We start from the raw sequence: 22,874 nt of genomic DNA, 5'->3' as shown, positions 1-22,874 counted from the left end.
GATAAAAAAGGAAACCCCCCCCCCCCCCCAAATTTTTTGAACCCCCTTATGATTCATCACCCCCAAACTCAATCGCAGCCTTCCCTTTGTGGTATGGTACCTTGCAGTACAATTTCAGAGAGATCCATACACTTGAACACAAGTTATTGTCTGGAAACTAGAAAAATGTGTTTTTTGGCCCCTTTTTGGCCCCAAATTCCTAAACGTTTAGGGCAATTACCCCCAAACTCAAACCCAGCTTTCCCTTTATGATATGGAACCTTGTAGTACAATTTCAGAAAGATCCATACACTTACACACAAGTTATTGTCCTGAAACTAGAAAAATGCTTGTTTTTTGCCCCTTTTTGGCCCCTAATCCCTAAAATATTTAGGCAATTACCCCCATCATCAATCCCAGCCTTCCCTTTGTGGTATGGTACCTTGCAGTACAATTTCAGAGAGATCCATACACTTGAACACAAGTTATTGTCTGGAAACTAGAAAAATGCTTATTTTTGGCCCCCAATTCCTAAACGTTTCGGGCAATTACCCCCAAACTCAATTCCAGCTTTCCCTTTGTGATATGGAACCTTGTAGTACAATTTCAGAAATATCCAAACACTTACACACAAGTTATTGTCATGAAACTAGAAAAATGCTTGTTCTTTGCCCCTTTTTTGGCCCCTAATTCCTAAAATTTTGAGGCAATTACCCCCAAAATCAATTCCAGCCTTCCCTTTGTGATATGGAACCTTGTGGTACAATTTCAGAGAGATCCATACACTTGAACACAAGTTATTGTCTGGAAACTAGAAAAATGTGTTTTTTGGCCCCTTTTTGGCCCCAAATTCCTAAACGTTTAGGGCAATTACCCCCAAACTCAAACCCAGCTTTCCCTTTATGATATGGAACCTTGTAGTACAATTTCAGAAAGATCCATACACTTACACACAAGTTATTGTCCTGAAACTAGAAAAATGCTTGTTTTTTGCCCCTTTTTGGCCCCTAATCCCTAAAATATTTAGGCAATTACCCCCATCATCAATCCCAGCCTTCCCTTTGTGGTATGGTACCTTGCAGTACAATTTCAGAGAGATCCATACACTTGAACACAAGTTATTGTCTGGAAACTAGAAAAATGCTTATTTTTGGCCCCCAATTCCTAAACGTTTCGGGCAATTACCCCCAAACTCAATTCCAGCTTTCCCTTTGTGATATGGAACCTTGTAGTACAATTTCAGAAATATCCAAACACTTACACACAAGTTATTGTCATGAAACTAGAAAAATGCTTGTTCTTTGCCCCTTTTTTGGCCCCTAATTCCTAAAATTTTGAGGCAATTACCCCCAAAATCAATTCCAGCCTTCCCTTTGTGATATGGAACCTTGTGGTACGCTGTCAGAGAGATCCATACACTTACACACAAGTTATTGTCTGGAAGTTACAAAAATGCTTATTTTTGGCCCCTAATTCCTTAACTGTTGGTATCATAACCCCCAAAATCAATCCCAACCTTTCTTTTATGGTATTGAACCTTATGGTAAAATTTCATAGAGATCCTTTCACTTGAACTAAAGTTATAGTGCGAAAACTAATGAGTCTTCGGACAACGACGACGACGACGCCAAAGTCATACCAATATGCGACCGCAAAATTTTTGCAGTCGTATAAAAACATGCATACAGGACATAGTTGAGTAAATATGCATGCATTGGTTCAATAATTTCGATAACATGATAACTACAAGAAACTCGTTTCATATGACTTTAAAAGATCTTTTTTGTTGACTCATGACCTATATTTTTTGGTCCTTAAAACTAATTCATCTTCATCTGATTTCATGAAATTCTGTGAAAAATCATAACTAATGCTGTTTGTGATGTCATGAAAAGAATGCTTATTTGTAAATTTTCAATTAGTGTTAATCTTTGGTACAATTGTAAGGTTATAGAGACACTGATAGTTTGATATTACATGATGTTAATCTTTGGTACAATTGTAAGGTTATAGAGACACTGATAGTTTGATATTACTTGATGTTAATCTTTGGTACAATTGTAAGGTTATAGAGACACTGATAGTTTGATATTACATGATGTTAATCTTTGGTACGATTGTAAGGTTATAGAGACACTGATAGTTTGATATTACTTGATGTTAATCTTTGGTACGATTGTAAGGTTATACAGACACTGATAGTTTGATATTACATGATGTTAATCTTTGGTACAATTGTAAGGTTATACAGACACTGATAGTTTGATATTACATGATGTTAATCTTTGGTACAATTGTAAGGTTATAGAGACACTGATAGTTTGATATTACATGATGTTTATCTTTGGTACAATTGTAAGGTTATACAGACACTAATAGTTTGATATTACATGACGTTAATCTTTGGTACAATTGTAAGGTAATAGAGACACTGATAGTTTGATATTACATAACGTTAATCTTTGGTACAATTGTAAGGTAATAGAGACACTGATAGTTTGATATTACATGACGTTAATCTTTGGTACAATTGTAAGGTAATAGAGACACTGATAGTTTGATATTACATGACGTTAATCTTTGGTACAATTGTAAGGTAATAGAGACACTGATAGTTTGATATTACTTGACGTTAATCTTTGGTACAATTGTAAGGTTATAGAGACACTGATAGTTTGATATTACTTGACGTTAATCTTTGGTACAATTGTAAGGTTATAGAGTCACTGATAGTTTGATATTACTTGATGTTAATCTTTGGTACAATTGTAAGGTTATACAGACACTGATAGTTTGATATTACATGATGTTAATCTTTGGTACAATTGTAAGGTTATAGAGACACTGATAGTTTGATATTACTTGATGTTAATCTTTGGTACAATTGTAAGGTTATAGAGACACTGATAGTTTGATATTACATGATGTTAATCTTTGGTACAATTGTAAGGTTATAGAGACACTGATAGTTTGATATTACATGACGTTAATCTTTGGTACAATTGTAAGGTTATAGAGACATTGATAGTTTGATATTACATGATGTTAATCTTTGGTACAATTGTAAGGTTATAGAGACACTGATAGTTTGATATTACATAACATTAATCTTTGGTACAATTGTAAGGTTATAGAGACACTGATAGTTTGATATTACATGACGTTAATCTTTGGTACAATTGTAAGGTAATAGAGACACTGATAGTTTGATATTACATGATGTAAATCTTTGGTACAGTTGTAAGGTTATAGAGACACTGATAGTTTGATATTACATGATGTTAATCTTTGGTACAATTGTAAGGTTATACAGACACTGATAGTTTGATATTACATGATGTTCACCTTACCTTTAAACAACAAGAATAACAATGTCTATTTCTCTTCAAATAGTTTTGGTCAAGTGTGTTTTTATGACAGTTACATTGACAGAGCTTTGTGCCATTAATGTCTTGTTCATCAGGTAGTTCTATTACTTCATATCCATCAGGATCTGGTTCTTCATCGCTGTCATCCAGAGTTATCTCCTCATAGTCTGTCATATAACTAAAATACAGAAAAAAGTAGTACAAATGTATAGAATACAAGTAAATATTGTAAAAAAAAGTTCATCAATTTTGACTTCAAATAAACATTTCTCAAAATCCAGTTCTACGAATTTTCTTTAAAAATGATATGTTATTGTTGCTGAAATTTCCATTTACTGATACAAAATTAATAGAGGGTCACTGAATTTGTTTTTTGAGTATGAAAAGTTGAATCTTCTGTACAACATGGAAAATGTGCCGAAAGGGCAAACACAATCATGACGTCGTGGCTTGAAATCTTATTTTTTAATGTTTTTAGATATTACAGAGACACTTGAATGATTTATACAGCATTAGGAATTCGGTGACTCCCTATAACTTTCATATCAATAGAAGAAATTTAGTGGCAATAACATATCAATTTGAAAGAAAATTTGTAGGACAAGTTTTTGAGAAAAGGTAATTTAAAGTCGAATTTCACAATATGTTTTTCGTTATTTACGTGCATACTATACATTTGAACTTCTTTCTACAGAATTTTCATTTTGCTATATATCCAAAAGTATAAAAGTTACTTTTATATTTTTGCAATATTCATATGCTCTTATTGCTTGCAAAATTTCATAAAAATCTGTGAGATTGCCCATTTATGTACCTATTGTCTTAATTGTCCTCATAGTCTGTCATATAACTAAAACTTATCATCATTCCTCATAGTCTGTCATATAACTAAAACTTATCATCATTCATTACTTGCACATGATTACTTCATTAGAGCTCAAGATCCTATATTCTTTAGTATTATCACTATCACCTTGAAAATTTGTTCAATAGTCAACTGTGAACATTTAAGTGAAGTTAAATCATGTGGAACCAAGAATCAAGCATCTACAGAGTAAATAGGAGAAATTACAAAATGTGAACATTGATCTAAACAAATCAATGAACCATGAAAATAAGGCCATGGACACAGCTGATAAAAGTAAGTTAAAAACTTAACATCTCAAGATGTCTACATACAAAATATAGATTATTTCTAACCTTCATCTACTGAAATATAACTTTTTATTTAAAATAAAATTAAAAGTAAACAAAGTTCAATGACATTTGTCCAAGTTGAAACAAAAACTATTTCCACATCAAAAGCGACAAATCAAATAAGACAAAACATTAAGTCAGTAATTCTATATACAGACACACAGGAAACTATAGCACTCGATGTTCAATCATTGTTTTTCCATTTAGACAACTGTTTCAAAACTCAACTGACATAGAAATATCTTGGTTAATACACATTATCCATTTATTTTGTGATGAAATGATTTCCATTAGTTTGTAGGAAACTACAAGGAAATTTCTTGAAAGAGAAAAGATATTATCAGACATACTCCAATTTAACAGACTGCAATGAAAAAAAAAACCATACACCTAAGGGAATTATATTCAGCTGTATTGATCATTGTTTAAATTAAACCACATTTAACAATCCCATCAGTGGGACTTGTCTACTTATTTGGCTGCAAACATAAGGTGTCTATTAACTTGCATTAAGGTCATGACATATTTTGGAGTCTTGGGAAATAATTTTTGAAAGTATTCCTGTATTTGCATTTAAAGCAATAGAAATATATGACCTGAACATAACTTCAATGCTTAAAGTATTATAATACTATGTATCCTAATACAAAATTTTGAATGTAAAAAGGTGGTCATGCAGAATCTCCCCCTTAGTGTAGCTGGAAAGAGGGAGATCATCCTTCAGATTCAAGACATATCACAGAATGTGTAATTACATGAGCAGCAACAAGACAGGTGTCATATGTGGAACAGGATCTGCTTACCCTACAGAAGCACATGAGACCACCCCCTGATGTTGGTAGGGTTCGTGTCACTCAGTCTTTAGATATTTTCTATGCTTTGTTTGTAGACTGTTTGTCTTTTTTGTCATTAGTATTTTTTGTTATGTCATTGTCAGTTAGTTATTTGTTATTTGCATTGCAAATTGTCAATCCTTTTAAAAATTAAAAGGTAAAATCATGACTAATACTGATTTCCTGAAATAAAAATTATATTCAAATGAATCAGTTGCAAGGAAAAACTGTTTAACACATGTTATATTTTCGTTGTAAATTGTTTAATCCTATCTGCTTAAAATTTGAAAAGCACGATAATGCTAATAGACAATAATAATAGATTAACCTGAAGAATAAAGTCACATCAAACTTGTTCAGCCTAAAAAAAAAACTTGGATTTAATCTAACTAATTTTCTTGATTACAGCTTTCCCTGTCTAATTTATCCTTAGCTGTAGTGTAAATAAAGTAAATCAAAATGTCACAAAACTTACTCCATTATGTTCTGAAGATAAAGTCAATCAAAATGTCACAAAACTAACTCCATTATGTTCTGAAGACAAAGTCAATCAAAATGTCTCAAAACTTATTCCATTCTGTTCTGAAGACAAAGTAAATCAAAATGTCTCAAAACTTACTCCATTATGTTCTGAAGACAAAGTCAATCAAAATGTCTCAAAACTTATTCCATTCTGTTCTGAAGACAAAGTAAATCAAAATGTCTCAAAACTAACTCCATTATGTTCTGAAGACAAAGTCAATCAAAATGTCACAAAACTAACTCCATTATGTTTTGAAGACAAAGTCAATCAAAATGTCACAAAACTTACTCCATTATATTCTGAAGACAAAGTCAATCAAAATGTCACAAAACTAACTCCATTATGTTCTGAAGACAAAGTCAATCAAAATGTCTCAAAACTAACTCCATTATGTTCTGAAGACAAAGTCAATCAAAATGTCTCAAAACTTACTCCATTATGTTCTGAAGAAAGTCAATCAAAATGTCACAAAACTAACTCCATTATGTTCTGATGACAAAGTCAATCAAAATGTCACAAAATTAACTCCATTATATTCTAGGACAAAGTCAATCAAAATGTCACAAAACTAACTCCATTATGTTCTGATGACAAAGTCAATCAAAATGTCACAAAACTAACTCCCATTATGTTCTGAAGATAAAGTCAATCAAAATGTCTCAAAACTAACTCCATTATGTTCTGAAGACAAAGTCAATCAAAATGTCTCAAAACTAACTCCATTATATTCTGACTAGTAAATCAAAATGTCACAAAACTAACTCCATTATATTCTGAAGACAAAGTCAATCAAAATGTCACAAAACTTACTCCATTATGTTCTGAAGATAAAGTCAATCAAAATGTCACAAAACTAACTCCATTATATTCTGAAGACAAAGTCAATCAAAATGTCACAAAACTTACTCCATTATGTTCTGAAGATAAAGTCAATCAAAATGTCACAAAACTAACTCCATTATGTTCTGAAGACAAAGTAAATCAAAATGTCACAAAACTAACTTCATTATTTTCTGACTAGTAAATCAAAATGTCACAAAACTAACTCCATTATGTTCTGACTAGTAAATCAAAATGTCACAAAACTAACTCCATTATATTCTGAAGATAAAGTAAATCAAAATGTCACAAAACTAACTCCATTATGTTCTGAAGACAAAGTCAATCAAAATGTCTCAAAACTAACTCCATTATATTCTGACTAGTAAATCAAAATGTCACAAAACTAACTCCATTATGTTCTGAAGACAAAGTCAATCAAAATGTCTCAAAACTTACTCCATTATGTTCTGAAGATAAAGTCAATCAAAATGTCGCAAAACTAACTCCATTATATTCTGAAGACAAAGTCAATCAAAATGTCACAAAACTAACTCCATTATGTTCTGAAGACAAAGTCAATCAAAATGTCTCAAAACTAACTCCATTATGATCTGAAGACAAAGTCAATCAAAATGTCTCAAAACTTACTCCATTATGTTCTGAAGAAAGTCAATCAAAATGTCACAAAACTAACTCCATTATGTTCTGATGACAAAGTCAATCAAAATGTCACAAAATTAACTCCATTATATTCTGAAGACAAAGTCAATCAAAATGTCACAAAACTAACTCCATTATGTTCTGATGACAAAGTCAATCAAAATGTCACAAAACTCACTCCCATTATGTTCTGAAGATAAAGTCAATCAAAATGTCTCAAAACTAACTCCATTATGATCTGAAGACAAAGTCAATCAAAATGTCTCAAAACTAACTCCATTATGTTCTGAAGAAAGTCAATCAAAATGTCACAAAACTAACTCCATTATATTCTGAAGACAAAGTCAATCAAAATGTCACAAAACTTACTCCATTATGTTCTGATGACAAAGTCAATCAAAATGTCACAAAATTAACTCCATTATATTCTGAAGACAAAGTCCATCAAAATGTCACAAAACTAACTCCATTATGTTCTGATGACAAAGTCAATCAAAATGTCACAAAACTAACTCCCATTATGTTCTGAAGATAAAGTCAATCAAAATGTCACAAAACTAACTCCATTATGTTCTGAAGACAAAGTAAATCAAAATGTCACAAAACTAACTCCATTATGTTCTGACTTGTAAATCAAAATGTCACAAAACTAACTCCATTATGTTCTGGAGACAAAGTCAATCAAAATGTCACAAAACTAACTCCCATTATGTTCTGAAGATAAAGTCAATCAAAATGTCACAAAACTAACTCCATTATGTTCTGAAGACAAAGTAAATCAAAATGTCACAAAACTAACTCCATTATGTTCTGACTAGTAAATCAAAATGTCACAAAACTAACTCCATTATGTTCTGAAGACAAAGTCAATGAAAATGTCACAAAACTAACTCCATTATGTTCTGAAGACAAAATCAATGAAAATGTCACAAAACTAACTCCATTATGTTCTGAAGACAAAGTCAATCAAAATGTCACAAAACTAACTCCATTATGTTTTGAAGACAAAGTCAATCAAAATGTCTCAAAACTTACTCCATTATGTTCTGAAGATAAAGTCAATCAAAATGTCACAAAACTAACTCCATTATATTCTGAAGACAAAGTCAATCAAAATGTCACAAAACTTACTCCATTATGTTCTGAAGATAAAGTCAATCAAAATGTCACAAAACTAACTCCATTATATTCTGAAGACAAAGTCAATCAAAATGTCACAAAACTAACTCCATTATGTTCTGAAGACAAAGTCAATCAAAATGTCTCAAAACTTACTCCATTATGTTCTGAAGATAAAGTAAATCAAAATGTCACAAAACTAACTCCATTATATTCTGAAGACAAAGTCAATCAAAATGTCACAAAACTAACTCCATTATGTTCTGAAGACAAAGTCAATCAAAATGTCACAAAACTAACTCCATTATGTTCTGAAGACAAAGTCAATCAAAATGTCTCAAAACTTACTCCATTATGTTCTGAAGATAAAGTCAATCAAAATGTCACAAAACTAACTCCCATTATGTTCTGAAGATAAAGTCAATCAAAATGTCTCAAAACTAACTCCATTATGTTCTGAAGACAAAGTAAATCAAAATGTCACAAAACTAACTCCATTATGTTCTGACTAGTAAATCAAAATGTCACAAAACTAACTCCATTATGTTCTGAAGATAAAGTCAATCAAAATGTCACAAAACTAACTCCATTATGTTCTGAAGACAAAGTAAATCAAAATGTCACAAAACTAACTCCATTATGTTCTGACTAGTAAATCAAAATGTCACAAAACTAACTCCATTATGTTCTGACTAGTAAATCAAAATGTCACAAAACTAACTCCATTATATTCTGAAGATAAAGTAAATCAAAATGTCACAAAACTAACTCCATTATGTTCTGAAGACAAAGTCAATCAAAATGTCTCAAAACTAACTCCATTATATTCTGACTAGTAAATCAAAATGTCACAAAACTAACTCCATTATGTTCTGAAGACAAAGTCAATCAAAATGTCTCAAAACTTACTCCATTATGTTCTGAAGATAAAGTCAATCAAAATGTCACAAAACTAACTCCATTATATTCTGAAGACAAAGTCAATCAAAATGTTACAAAACTAACTCCATTATGTTCTGAAGATAAAGTCAATCAAAATGTCACAAAACTAACTCCATTATATTCTGAAGACAAAGTCAATCAAAATGTTACAAAACTAACTCCATTATGTTCTGAAGACAAAGTCAATCAAAATGTCACAAAACTAACTCCATTTTTAGATGGTGACGTTCCCTTGTCACCATCTTATGGTGTTTATATATCTCAACTTGTACGATTTGCTCGTGTATGTAACAACATATTAGATTTTAGTGAGCGAAATTTATGTATTACTGAAAAATTATTACACCAGGGTTTTCGATATCATAAACTAGTCAAAACATTTACTAAATGTTATCATCGGTATAAGGACATCATTCGTAAATATAACTCAACATGCAGACATCTTATACGTTCGGGTATTTCACATCCAATCTTTTATGGTAATATTCTTTACAAAGCACAAAAAAGTCAGTATTCACCTCAAAAGCTAACAAAACCTTTAAACAGACTTATTAAGAAGGGATATAGTTACGATACTGTTGTCAGGTCATTAAAGATTGCATATTTTGGCTTTAATATTGATTCACTTATAGGGTCTTTGCATCGGAATTAAACATATTTATTCTAAAACCAGTTGTTGGCATGACACGGGTTATGTTCTTCTCATATATTTTATGATGGTATAATACTAAACCCCTAACAGGAGGGATTGTGCCTGATATTCATATGATGAAGACATAATCTTTCAATGATTTTAATTGAGGTCTGGAGCTGGCATGTCAGTAACTGCTAGTAGTCTGTTGTTATTTATGTATTATTGTCATTTTGTTTATTTTTTCTTTTGTTTCCTATTCTGACATCGGACTCAGACTTCTCTTAAACTGAGTTTTACTGTGCGTACTGTTGTGCGTTTGTTTTTTCTACATTGGCTAGAGGTATAGGGGGAGGGTTGAGATCTCAAAAAACATGTTTAACCCCGCCGCATTTTTGCGCCTGTCCCAAGTCAGGAGCCTCTAGCCTTTGTTAGTCTTGTATCATTTTTAATTTTAGTTTCTTGTGTATAATTTGGAGTTTAGTATGACGTCCATTATCACTGAACTAGTATACATATTTGTTTAGGGGCCAGCTGAAGGACGCCTCCGGGTGCGGGAGTTTCTCGCTGCATTGAAGACCCATTGGTGGCCTTCGGCTGTTGTCTGCTCTATGGTCGGGTTGTTGTCTCTTTGACACATTCCCCATTTCCATTCTCAATTTTATCCATTATGTTCTGAAGACAAAGTCAATCAAAATGTCACAAAACTAACTCCATTATGTTCTGAAGACAAAGTCAATCAAAATGTCTCAAAACTTACTCCATTATATTCTGAAGACAAAGTAAATCAAAATGTCACAAAACTAACTCCATTATGTTCTGAAGACAAAGTCAATCAAAATGTTACAAAACTAACTCCATTATGTTCTGAAGACAAAGTCAATCAAAATGTCACAAAACTAACTCCATTATGTTCTGAAGACAGAGTAAATCAAAATGTCACAAAACTAACTCCATTATGTTCTGAAGACAAAGTCAATCAAAATGTCACAAAACTAACTCCATTATGTTCTGAAGACAAAGTCAATCAAAATGTCTCAAAATTAACTCCATTATATTCTGAAGACAAAGTCAATCAAAATGTCTCAAAATTAACTCCATTATATTCTGAAGACAAAGTCAATCAAAATGTATCAAAACTAACTCCATTATATTCTGAAGACAAAGTCAATCAAAAGGTCACAAAACTAACTCCATTATATTCTGAAGACAAAGTCAATCAAAATGTCACAAAACTAACTCCATTATGTTCTGAAGACAAAGTCAATCAAAATGTCACAAAACTTACTCCATTATGTTCTGAAGACAAAGTCAATCAAAATGTCTCAAAACTAACTCCATTATATTCTGAAGACAAAGTCAATCAAAATGTCTCAAAACTAACTCCATTATATTCTGAAGACAAAGTCAATCAAAATGTCTCAAAACTAACTCCATTATATTCTGAAGACAAAGTCAATCAAAATGTCACAAAACTAACTCCATTTTTAGATGGTGACGTTCCCTTGTCACCATCTTATGGTGTTTATATGTCTCAACTTGTACGATTCGCTCGCGTATGTAACAACGTATTAGATTTTAGTGAGCGAAATTTATGTATTTCTGAAAAATTATTACACCAGGGTTTTCAATATCATAAACTAGTCAAAACATTTACTAAATGTTATCATCGGTATAAGGACATAATTCGTAAATATTACTCAACATGCAGACATCTTATACGTTCGGGTATTTCACATCCAATCTTTTATGGTAATATTCTTTACAAAGCACAAAAATGTCAGTATTCACCTCAAAAGCTAACAAAACCTTTAAACAGACTTATTAAGAAGGGATATAGTTACAATACTGTTGTCAGGTCATTAAAGATTGCATATTTTGGCTTTAATATTGATTCACTTATAGGGTCTTTGCATCGGAATTAAACATATTTATTCTAAAACCAGTTGCTGGCATGACACGGGTTATGTTCTTCTCATATATTTTATGATGGTATAATACTAAACCCCTAACAGGAGGGATTGTGCCTGATATTCATATGATGAAGACATAATCTTTCAATGATTTTAATTGAGGTCTGGAGCTGGCATGTCAGTAACTGCTAGTAGTCTGTTGTTATTTATGTATTATTGTCATTTTGTTTATTTTTTCTTTTGTTTCCTATTCTGACATCGGACTCAGACTTCTCTTAAACTGAGTTTTACTGTGCGTACTGTTGTGCGTTTGTTTTTTCTACATTGGCTAGAGGTATAGGGGGAGGGTTGAGATCTCAAAAAACATGTTTAACCCCGCCGCATTTTTGCGCCTGTCCCAAGTCAGGAGCCTCTAGCCTTTGTTAGTCTTGTATCATTTTTAATTTTAGTTTCTTGTGTATAATTTGGAGTTTAGTATGACGTCCATTATCACTGAACTAGTATACATATTTGTTTAGGGGCCAGCTGAAGGACGCCTCCGGGTGCGGGAGTTTCTCGCTGCATTGAAGACCCATTGGTGGCCTTCGGCTGTTGTCTGCTCTATGGTCGGGTTGTTGTCTCTTTGACACATTCCCCATTTCCATTCTCAATTTTATCCATTATGTTCTGAAGACAAAGTCAATCAAAATGTCACGAAACTATCTCCATTATGTTCTGAAGACAAAGTCAATCAAAATGTCTCAAAACTTACTCCCATTATGTTTGAAGACAAAGTAAATCAAAATGTCACAAAACTAACTCCATTATGTTCGAAGACAAAGTAAATTAAAATGTCACAAAAATAACTCCATTATGTTCTGAAGATAAAGTAAATTCACACATTACTATGGTAATAGATATACAGCCTTTAGGTTTCATCGGGTCATTTCTAAACTCTGTTTTAAAATAGACTCTACAAAAAACCTTGTTTTCAAGCACGAGACATTTGATTTATTTAAAAAAAAAAAATTTGGGGGTATTTTAGAATTAAAAAAAATTTTCTATAAAAGTTTCAACAAACCATGGTACATATCATCAATCATTTTGATGTTTATATTATTTTCTTTAGGAGCCTCACATTTCTTAAGAGACCAAAAATGAAGTGAACTCGACTTTTTTTCATTTTTTTCCCCTGAAAAATAATTGCAGTCTTTAAGGTATTGAAGATATTGCTCATACCATAATGTGATAAACAGCCTTCTTCATCCTGTAAATCAAACAAATATTGCTCATACTATAATGTGATAAACAGCCTTCTTCATACTGTAAATCAAACAAATATTGCTCATAACATAATGTGATAAACAGCCTTCTTCATCCTGTAAATCAAACAGATATTGCCCATACCATAACGCGACAAACAGCCTTCTTCATCCTGTAAATCAAACAAATAACAAATATTGCTCATACCATAATGTGATAAACAGCCTTCTTCATACTGTAAATCAAACAAATATTGCTCATACCATAATGCGATAAACAGCCTTCTTCATCCTGTAAATCAAACAAATATTGCTCATACCATAATGCGATAAACAGCCTTCTTCATCCTGTAAATCAAACAAATATTGCCCATACCATAACGCGATAAACAGCCTTCTTCATCCTGTAAATCAAATAAACAGCCTTCTTCATCCTGTATATCAAACAAATATTGCTCATACCATAACGCGATAAATAGCCTTCTTCATCCTGTAAATCAAACAAATATTGCTCATACCATAATGCGATAAACAGCCTTCTTCATCCTGTAAATCAAACAAATATTGCTCATACCATAATGTGATAAACAGCCTTCTTCATCCTGTAAATCAAACAAATATTGCTCATACCATAATGTGATAAACAGCCTTCTTCATCCTGTAAATCAAACAAATATTGCTCATACCATAACGTGATAAACAGCCTTCTTCATCCTGTAAATCAAACAAATATTGCTCATACCATAACGTGATAAACAGCCTTCTTCATCCTGTAAATCAAACAAATATTGCTCATACCATAACGTGATAAACAGCCTTCTTCATCCTGTAAATCAAACAAATATTGCTCATACCATAACGCGATAAACAGCCTTCTTCATCCTGTAAATCAAACAAATATTGCCCATACCATAATGCGATAAACAGCCTTCTTCATCCTGTAAATCAAACAAATATTGCTCATACCATAATGCGATAAACAGCCTTCTTCATCCTGTAAATCAAACAAATATTGCCCATACCATAACGCGATAAACAGCCTTCTTCATCCTGTAAATCAAACAAATATTGCCCATACCATAATGTGATAAACAGCCTTCTTCATCCTGTAAATCAAACAAATATTGTCTACTTCATCCTGTAAATCAAACAAACATTGCTCATACCATAACACGATAAACAGCCTTCTTCATACTGTAAATCAAACAAATATTGCTCATACCATAATGTGATAAACAGCCTTCTTCATCCTGTAAATCAAACAAATTTTGCCCATACCATAACGCGATAAACAGCCTTCTTCATCCTGTATATCAAACAAATATTGCCTACTTCATCCTGTAAATCAAACAAATATTGCTCATACCATAACGCGATAAACAGCCTTCTTCATCCTGTAAATCAAACAAATATTGCTCATACCATAATGTGATAAACAGCTTTCTTCATCCTGTAAATCAAACAAATATTGCTCATACCATAACGCGATAAACAGCCTTTTTCATCCTGTAAATCAAACAAATATTGCTCATACCATAATGTGATAAACAGCCTTCTTCATCCTGTAAATCAAACAAATATTGCTCATACCATATCGCGATAAACAGCCTTCTTCATACTGTAAATCAAACAAATATTGCTCATCAAAATAATATACAAATGTTTACCCAAGGTCCAGTATAGACAGGTTTCACTATATATATACAAATGTTTACCCAGGGTCCAGTATAGACAGGTTCGCAATAAATAAACAAATGTTTACCCAGGGTCCAGTATAGACAGGTTTCACTATATATACAAATGTTTACCCATTTTCCAGTATAGACAGGTTTCACAATAAATATACAAATGTTTAGCCAGGGTCCAGTATAGACAGGTTACACTATAAATATACAAATGTTTACCCAGGGTCAAGTATAGACAGGTTTCACTATAAATATACAAATGTTTACCTAGGGTCCAGTATAGACAAGTCTCACTATAAATATACAAATGTTTAGCCAGGGTCCAGTATAGACAGGTTTCACTTTAAATATACAAGTCCAGTATAGACAAGTCTCACTATAAATATACAAATGTTTGGCCAGGGTCCAGTATAGACAAGTCTCACTATAAATATACAAATGTTTACCCAGGGTCCAGTATAGACAGGTTTCACTATAAATATACAAATGTTTACCCACAGTATAGACAGGTTTCACTATAAATATACAAATGTTTAGCCAGGGTCGAGCATAGACAGGTCTCACTATAAATATACAAATGTTTACCTATCAGGTGGTCTCTCATCACCAAAAAACAATGACAGTTCTTCCAGTAAATGTGGCTGCATTTTTAACATGGGTTCTAATGCTTCTCTCAGCTCTTTTACATTTCTCGTCTCACTTTGTGACCAGCGAGAAAATATCTTCATCACTTTCTGGTAGTGTGAGGGGTGCCTGGCTAAATACACCTATAAAACATATATGCATATCACACCATCAATACAATAACCTCAAGAATAAGGCAAGAGGATGACACTGTCACACATGAAAAGTTTCCAAAGTTCAACTTTGTACTTATCATATCAATTGCCTTTTAAACACTTTTTTTTTATCTTTAAAAAAATAAGATGTGGTATGATAGCTAAGGAGACAACTGTCCACCAGACCTGATGACAAAGAAGTAGCATTTTTCTCCATAATTATTAAATCAGATATTCTTTACACATCATTATGACTAGAACTCTATAAATGAATGACAAGCGTTGGTGGAATCTGTAAATATACTGCTGTAACCTTGACTAATATGTGTTATGTTCAATTTCGTCTAAGCCATAAGGCGTTTAATAATCCTGTTTTTTTTTGTTTTTTTTATAAAATGAATAAACTAGATATATATCCATATTTTCAAGATTTATTTTCCAAAATAACTATCAAATATAACTTTAGTCAAGATACTGTTGGCATAATACTGTATGTATAAGAAGAATGATATACTAGAAATCCACTTTTTATTAAGGTATTATTGAATAAATAACTTTATTATATACTTAGTAGTTAATACAGTTAAATTGTATGTGTAATACAATCATTGGCAAGCGTGCTGTATCAGCCACCCGTGATGATATCGATATCAGCACGGTTGCAAAGGCTTTATCACACCTTTAATCTATATGACGTCACGTCATTGATTGCAGTCACTGTTGCAAAGGCTTTATCAAACCCCTAATCTGTATGACGTCATGTCAAACCTCTTATCTGTATGACGTCATTCCAACCCCCCTTATCTCTATGACGTCATGTCACATTAAACACATCTACGTGAGGTATATGTATATAATAAAGTGTATATGATATGGCTTTTTCAATATCACACACCGTATCCACCCTCAACCAATATAATCCCTCGAGCAGAGCTCTTGGGATTATATTGCTGTCTCGGGTTGATACAGGTGTGATATTGAAAAAGCCATATGATATTCTCTATTAATCTTCCTGCAAACTGTTTACAACCTTGTTAGTTAGCATGTTCACAATCATGCTCATAATAATTACAAATAAAATTCAGAATGGAAATGGGGAATGTGTCAAAGAGACAACAACCCGACCAAAGAGCAGAAAACAGCCAAAGGCCACCAATGGGTCTTCAATACAGCGAGAAAATCCCGTACCCGGAGGTGGGCTTCAGCTGGCCCCTTAACAAAAATGTGCACTAGTTCAATGAAATGGACGCAACATCAAACTCCAAAACATATAAATGAACTAACATAAAAAAACATACAAGTCTACCAAAGGCTTGAGGCTCCTGACTTGCGACAGGTGCAAACATGAGGCGGAGTCAAACATGCCTTGGGAGACTATTATTCATTAATCATATTCATCTTAAATATGGTTGCTTACTGGAAGTTTATTTTGTTTCATTTAATTGCTGTCCCAATGACAAATCTCCTGCACCTTTTATACATAATAAAAGGTCTTCAATGTGGTGCACATGGTGCTTTCTCATCTAATCTTATACACAGTAACATACTATGTAACTATTAGTTTTAGAATATTTACTTTGGATACACTATTTGTCGAGTTATAATTTTCATAAATTTCAATGTTTTACAAAATTTGTAACTGTGTGTCATCGAGGGAGGATAAATTTTTTGACTCTAGATGGCATCTCTTGATTATTAAGAAGGTTCTGCAGAGTGACTTTTGTTAAAGGTAAGGTAAAATTACACATTGCTTATAAGCTTGTAAGTAAAATTCTTAAAACCACAAAACCAAGAATTCAAGAAAATACAATTTTTACTCAATCCACAAAAATAAATAAATCTACATGTATGACGTCATTCCAACCCCCCTTATCTCTATGACGTCATGTCACATTAAACACATCTACGTGAGGTATATGTATATAATAAAGTGTATATGATATGGCTTTTTCAATATCACACACCGTATCCACCCTCAACCAATATAATCCCTCGAGCAGAGCTCTTGGGATTATATTGCTGTCTCGGGTTGATACAGGTGTGATATTGAAAAAGCCATATGATATTCTCTATTAATCTTCCTGCAAACTGTTTACAACCTTGTTAGTTAGCATGTTCACAATCATGCTCATAATAATTACAAATAAAATTCAGAATGGAAATGGGGAATGTGTCAAAGAGACAACAACCCGACCAAAGAGCAGAAAACAGCCAAAGGCCACCAATGGGTCTTCAATACAGCGAGAAAATCCCGTACCCGGAGGTGGGCTTCAGCTGGCCCCTTAACAAAAATGTGCACTAGTTCAATGAAATGGACGCAACATCAAACTCCAAAACATATAAATGAACTAACATAAAAAAACATACAAGTCTACCAAAGGCTTGAGGCTCCTGACTTGCGACAGGTGCAAACATGAGGCGGAGTCAAACATGCCTTGGGAGACTATTATTCATTAATCATATTCATCTTAAATATGGTTGCTTACTGGAAGTTTATTTTGTTTCATTTAATTGCTGTCCCAATGACAAATCTCCTGCACCTTTTATACATAATAAAAGGTCTTCAATGTGGTGCACATGGTGCTTTCTCATCTAATCTTATACACAGTAACATACTATGTAACTATTAGTTTTAGAATATTTACTTTGGATACACTATTTGTCGAGTTATAATTTTCATAAATTTCAATGTTTTACAAAATTTGTAACTGTGTGTCATCGAGGGAGGATAAATTTTTTGACTCTAGATGGCATCTCTTGATTATTAAGAAGGTTCTGCAGAGTGACTTTTGTTAAAGGTAAGGTAAAATTACACATTGCTTATAAGCTTGTAAGTAAAATTCTTAAAACCACAAAACCAAGAATTCAAGAAAATACAATTTTTACTCAATCCACAAAAATAAATAAATCTACATTCCTTCAAATTTCCCACATTAATCCTTATAAGATCTTCAATGATGAGTTAAGATCTTCATTTGCTTCTAAAATAATACAGTATGTATCTATTTGTTGTGCAATTTACATACCTCCAATTTCCGTAAAAATGTTTTTGCTCTCTTGAACTCTTGTGATGCCAATAAGCAGCCACATTCCACAGCTTGTTCTGGGAGTAAAAATCCTGCAAAATCACTAACTAAGTCTGGATAGTCTGATAGTAGTACATTTAGCTCTTGGTACAACTAAAAATAAAAATAATATGGGTGTTAGATTAACCAATAGTGAACACAAGTTCTATCACAAAATTCTAAATTTTGACTAACTTTGTTAAAGTATTAGGCCAAGAAAGTAGTACCTATTAATTCCTATTTGTTTTGATGATGACAAAAGCTAACATAAACCTTAGGTCAGATAATAACTAGAGAGTGTGGTTCTAATTGGCCATTTGGTTTCAGGGTGAAAATGAGAATGTTATTTACCATAAGATTCAATGTAATCTATATGGTATCATTGTCATTACTTATGAGAAGGCATCAGAATAAAATGAGATTCTTTATATAGATCAAATGAATAGATATAAGATGTGGTATGAGTGCCAATGAGACAACTCTCCATCCAAGTCAAAATTTGTATAAGTAAACCATTATAGGTCAAAAGTACGGCCTTCAACACAGAGCCTTGGCTCGCACGGAACAGTATGCTATAAAGGGCCCCAAAAATGACTAGTGTAAAACCATTCAAACAGGAAAACCAACGAGTCTACAAGGTTAGACCTTTAATTTTCAAAGGAAAAGAAATCTTAAAACTGACTCATCAGATTCAATAACCCTGATTTTCACCCAATTGATACAGTATTCATACCAAATCTGGTTCAAATTGGCCTTGCAATTCAACAGGAATTGACAAACATGATACAAATAAACAGCAGCAGGTTACTGAGTAATTGTAATAGTTCACAGAGGTACCATTCTTAAATCAATAAAGATTTATTAGCCTACGCTTACAGTCCAGTAATAATTGGGTTTCGCAAGACAGTAACAGATAACGGAAATCTTCATCAACCAAGGAACTAAGAACTAAAAGTTATCCGGTTTATACATAGTAACTTAATTGCACCAGAACTCATTGCAAATGTCAAATAAATAGTTACAAGAAGACATAGTGTGAATATAAGGATCCTTGAATAATTCATCGCATTTACCACATAGATGAACAACAGTTTTTGTATTGTGAACTAAACAACTCAAGGATTCTCACTAAATGTAATTTGCCTGTTTTCATAATTGAGGAAGTCTTAGATGTAACATAGAGCCAAATGAGCTAAAATCAGTTAAGAGACAAACATACTATGTCCAAATAAGTGAAAAATAAAACTAGAGGCTCTCAAGAGCCTGTGTCGCTCACCTGTATTTACTGATGCTTTGGAAATCATGTAAAATAAGGTTAAAATCATAATTAATAGTATTAGATATTAGATATTATAATGATATCTAAGATAATAACAAAAAACTGCAAAATTTTAGTAAAATTACTAACTCAGGGGCAGCAACCCAACAATGGGTTGTCGGATTCGTCTGAAAATTTCAGGGCAGATAAATCTAAATCTGATGAACATATTTGCCACCGTCAGATTTGCTCTAAATGCTTAAGTTTCAGAGATATAAACCAATCAAAGCACCAAAGGCGCTATAGGCAGTTAATTAAAAGAATCAAAGGTAAACTTGGCAGAAGTTAAGATGAATATAGTGGAAGAATGGATGAAAATATTTTTCTCTAATTCTTCGTCAATTTATCCCTTTCTGCACCCATTGTATAAAAAAAATTTAATCAACGTGTGGTTCATTTGATCTCAGTTCTTCATTGGTTAAAATCCGATTATGACGTCGAATTTACTTGCTTTCCTCTGAATTTCCTATTGTGACGGCATGAAAAAAGGCGACCATGCCTGATGACGTCACATAGAAAGAACACGTCTTTTTACAGATCATTCGAAAAGACGGAATAAGTTTGCCTGCATATTGTTTGAAAATCATAAGAGAAACAGATTCCACCACCAAATCTCGTGTAATACGATATTTATCCACTCTCGACAGTTAAATTTTAAATATTTAAAACGCTCGGCGAGCCTCGCGTTTTAAATTTGAAAATTTAACTGTCTCGAGTGGATAAATATCGTATCACACTCGATGCAGTGGTAGAATCTATATATCTCAGCTATTTCTCAAGTATCAAATAATGTTTGTACCGTAATGTTTCTGCTATCCAATCCTACCACTTTCAAAAGTTATTTCCAATTTATTTTTTAAAGATTTAATGTCTGAGATTATGCACATACACTGTCCCATGTTAGGGGAGAGTTTTGTGCCAGCTAACATGTTTAACCCGCCACATTCTGTATGTACCTGTCCATAGTGAGGACCCAGTAATTTGGTGATTGTTGATTGTTGCTGTATATCATATTTATTTTTCATAATTGTTTTGTACATAAATCAGGCTGCTTTAGTTTTATTGTTTTACATTTGTCATTTCGTGGTCGTTTATATCTTACTATGCAGTATAGGTTTTGCTAATTGTTGCAGGCTGCATGGAGGAATATTCTTTTCAGAATAATAATTTCAATTATGGTGTCCAACAGTGGTGTATGGTTTAATTCCACTATGTACTAGAGTTTGAATATGCCATATTAGCGCTTTTAGTTGGATCAACTGGTGCCACTATGCACAATTATCAAATCATACCTGAAACTATCTGAAATGGTGTAATTTTCTTGTATACTAGTATTACAAGAAATGCTGATGTTGTTATAATGGCCTAGCAATGATGCAACATATATTTTTGAAGGCTGTACGGTTGCCTGTAATTGCTTACATCCACTTCATTTGAATTTTGGTGGATAGTTGTCTCATTGGCAATCATACCACATCTCCTTATTTTTATAATAATTACACATGTCTAATCTATAATAAGCTATTAACACAACGTAATGTTTTGCCTATTTGTTATTTTGATAATGCAAATGTTACACTTAAAATAGTAATACTTTAACATGTAAGTGATATTCAAAGTCAATGAACCATGACTGAAGGTACAAGGCTAAACAATCTCTACGGAAATGAAAGGTGCCAATGCTTGTTCAACTGCAAACCAAATACCATTGACTTTTCATAAGTCGTTCCCTTTAAACAAACCTTAACACAAATTCAATTTCTAAGTCAATGAACCATAATGAGGGGGTGGGGTTATATTATATCCATGGAAATGAAACTTTTGAATACCAATGCGTTCGCATACCAAATAGCTTTGACTTAAGATTACTGGTAATTTTAAACTGACATAATCATAATAATCACAAACTCATTCATGTAAACTAAGTAAAAGTTTCAAAGTCAATAGATCATGCATATGACTGAGGGGTGAGGACCAAATATCCTCTATGGAAATGAGACGTACTAATGCTTCTACACCTACATGCCAATTATCATTGACCTACCACTATTGGTTTCCCTAATACTAACCTAATCGAAAACTAATAAATGAAATTTCAAAGTAACATAAGTTTCCAAGTAAAAAGAGCATGATTGAGGGGGCGGGGCCAAATAATCTCAATGGAAATTAAAAATGAAAAAGTTTATACAACTGCACACCAAATATCATTGACCTACCACTAGTGGTTCCCCCTAAACTGACCTAATCACAAACATATACATGTAAACTATGCAAAGTTTCAAAGTCAATAGACCATGACTAAGGGGGTGGGGCCAAATATTCTCTATGGTAATGAGATGTGCCTATGCTAACACAACTACTTACAAAATGTCATTGACCTACCAGAAACCAGACCTTATCACAAAATCACAAACTAATACATTGTTGATTCCGCCAAAACAGCATGCCTATATATATATATATGTCTCACTTTTTGACTCTGTCAAGGCAAGACAAAAATTGCAACAAATTTAATACAAATATTTTGTCCATCTTTTTAATATTCTTCATTTCTTAGATATATCAATGCTGCGCTCGCACATAATTCGAATTCGATTCACATTATTAACTGATTTGAATTAGTTTAATACGCATTCGAAACGTTTAATGTCCAAAAGTAAATTCTACTTGGAATTGCAATACACGTCAAAATCGCTTTACTGTGAATGCAGGGGTTAAAATTAACATTTGGTACTGGACAGTCCAGGACCTTTGACACTCCAAACTGAAAGGTCCACAACCTAAATTCCAGGTCCTGCT

General features: G+C 32.7%; 1 protein-coding gene and 1 long non-coding RNA gene across 6 annotated transcripts in view; one reads left to right on the top strand and one right to left on the bottom strand.

The window, feature by feature from the left end:
* LOC127732893 (GON-4-like protein) overlaps positions 1 to 22,874 on the bottom strand; it is a 179,747-nt gene that overhangs the window by 19,940 nt on the left and 136,933 nt on the right. For all 5 annotated transcript variants that reach the window (XR_007996491.1, XR_007996492.1, XR_007996490.1 and 2 more), the window contains exons 23-25: positions 18,719 to 18,871; positions 15,499 to 15,680; positions 3,330 to 3,525 (exon numbers count right to left, since the gene is read on the bottom strand). Coding sequence is in view for 1 of the 5 variants with exons in the window: in XM_052242069.1 (XP_052098029.1) it covers positions 3,330 to 3,525; positions 15,499 to 15,680; positions 18,719 to 18,871 (531 nt within the window). In the remaining 4 variants the exon portion in view is untranslated. The remainder of the gene's footprint in view (positions 1 to 3,329; positions 3,526 to 15,498; positions 15,681 to 18,718; positions 18,872 to 22,874) is intronic.
* LOC127732940 (uncharacterized) lies at positions 1,842 to 3,146 on the top strand. Its single transcript, XR_007996514.1, has 4 exons — positions 1,842 to 1,985; positions 2,163 to 2,280; positions 2,753 to 2,811; positions 3,048 to 3,146. It is a non-coding gene; the product is annotated as an uncharacterized LOC127732940 (long non-coding RNA).

The sequence above is a fragment of the Mytilus californianus genome, unplaced genomic scaffold (assembly GCF_021869535.1).
Source record: "Mytilus californianus isolate M0D057914Y unplaced genomic scaffold, xbMytCali1.0.p SCAF_3, whole genome shotgun sequence".
NCBI classification, from domain to species: domain Eukaryota; kingdom Metazoa; phylum Mollusca; class Bivalvia; order Mytilida; family Mytilidae; genus Mytilus; species Mytilus californianus.
Note: the sequence above shows the minus strand (reverse complement) of the source record. Positions and strands in the feature narration are given on the sequence as shown.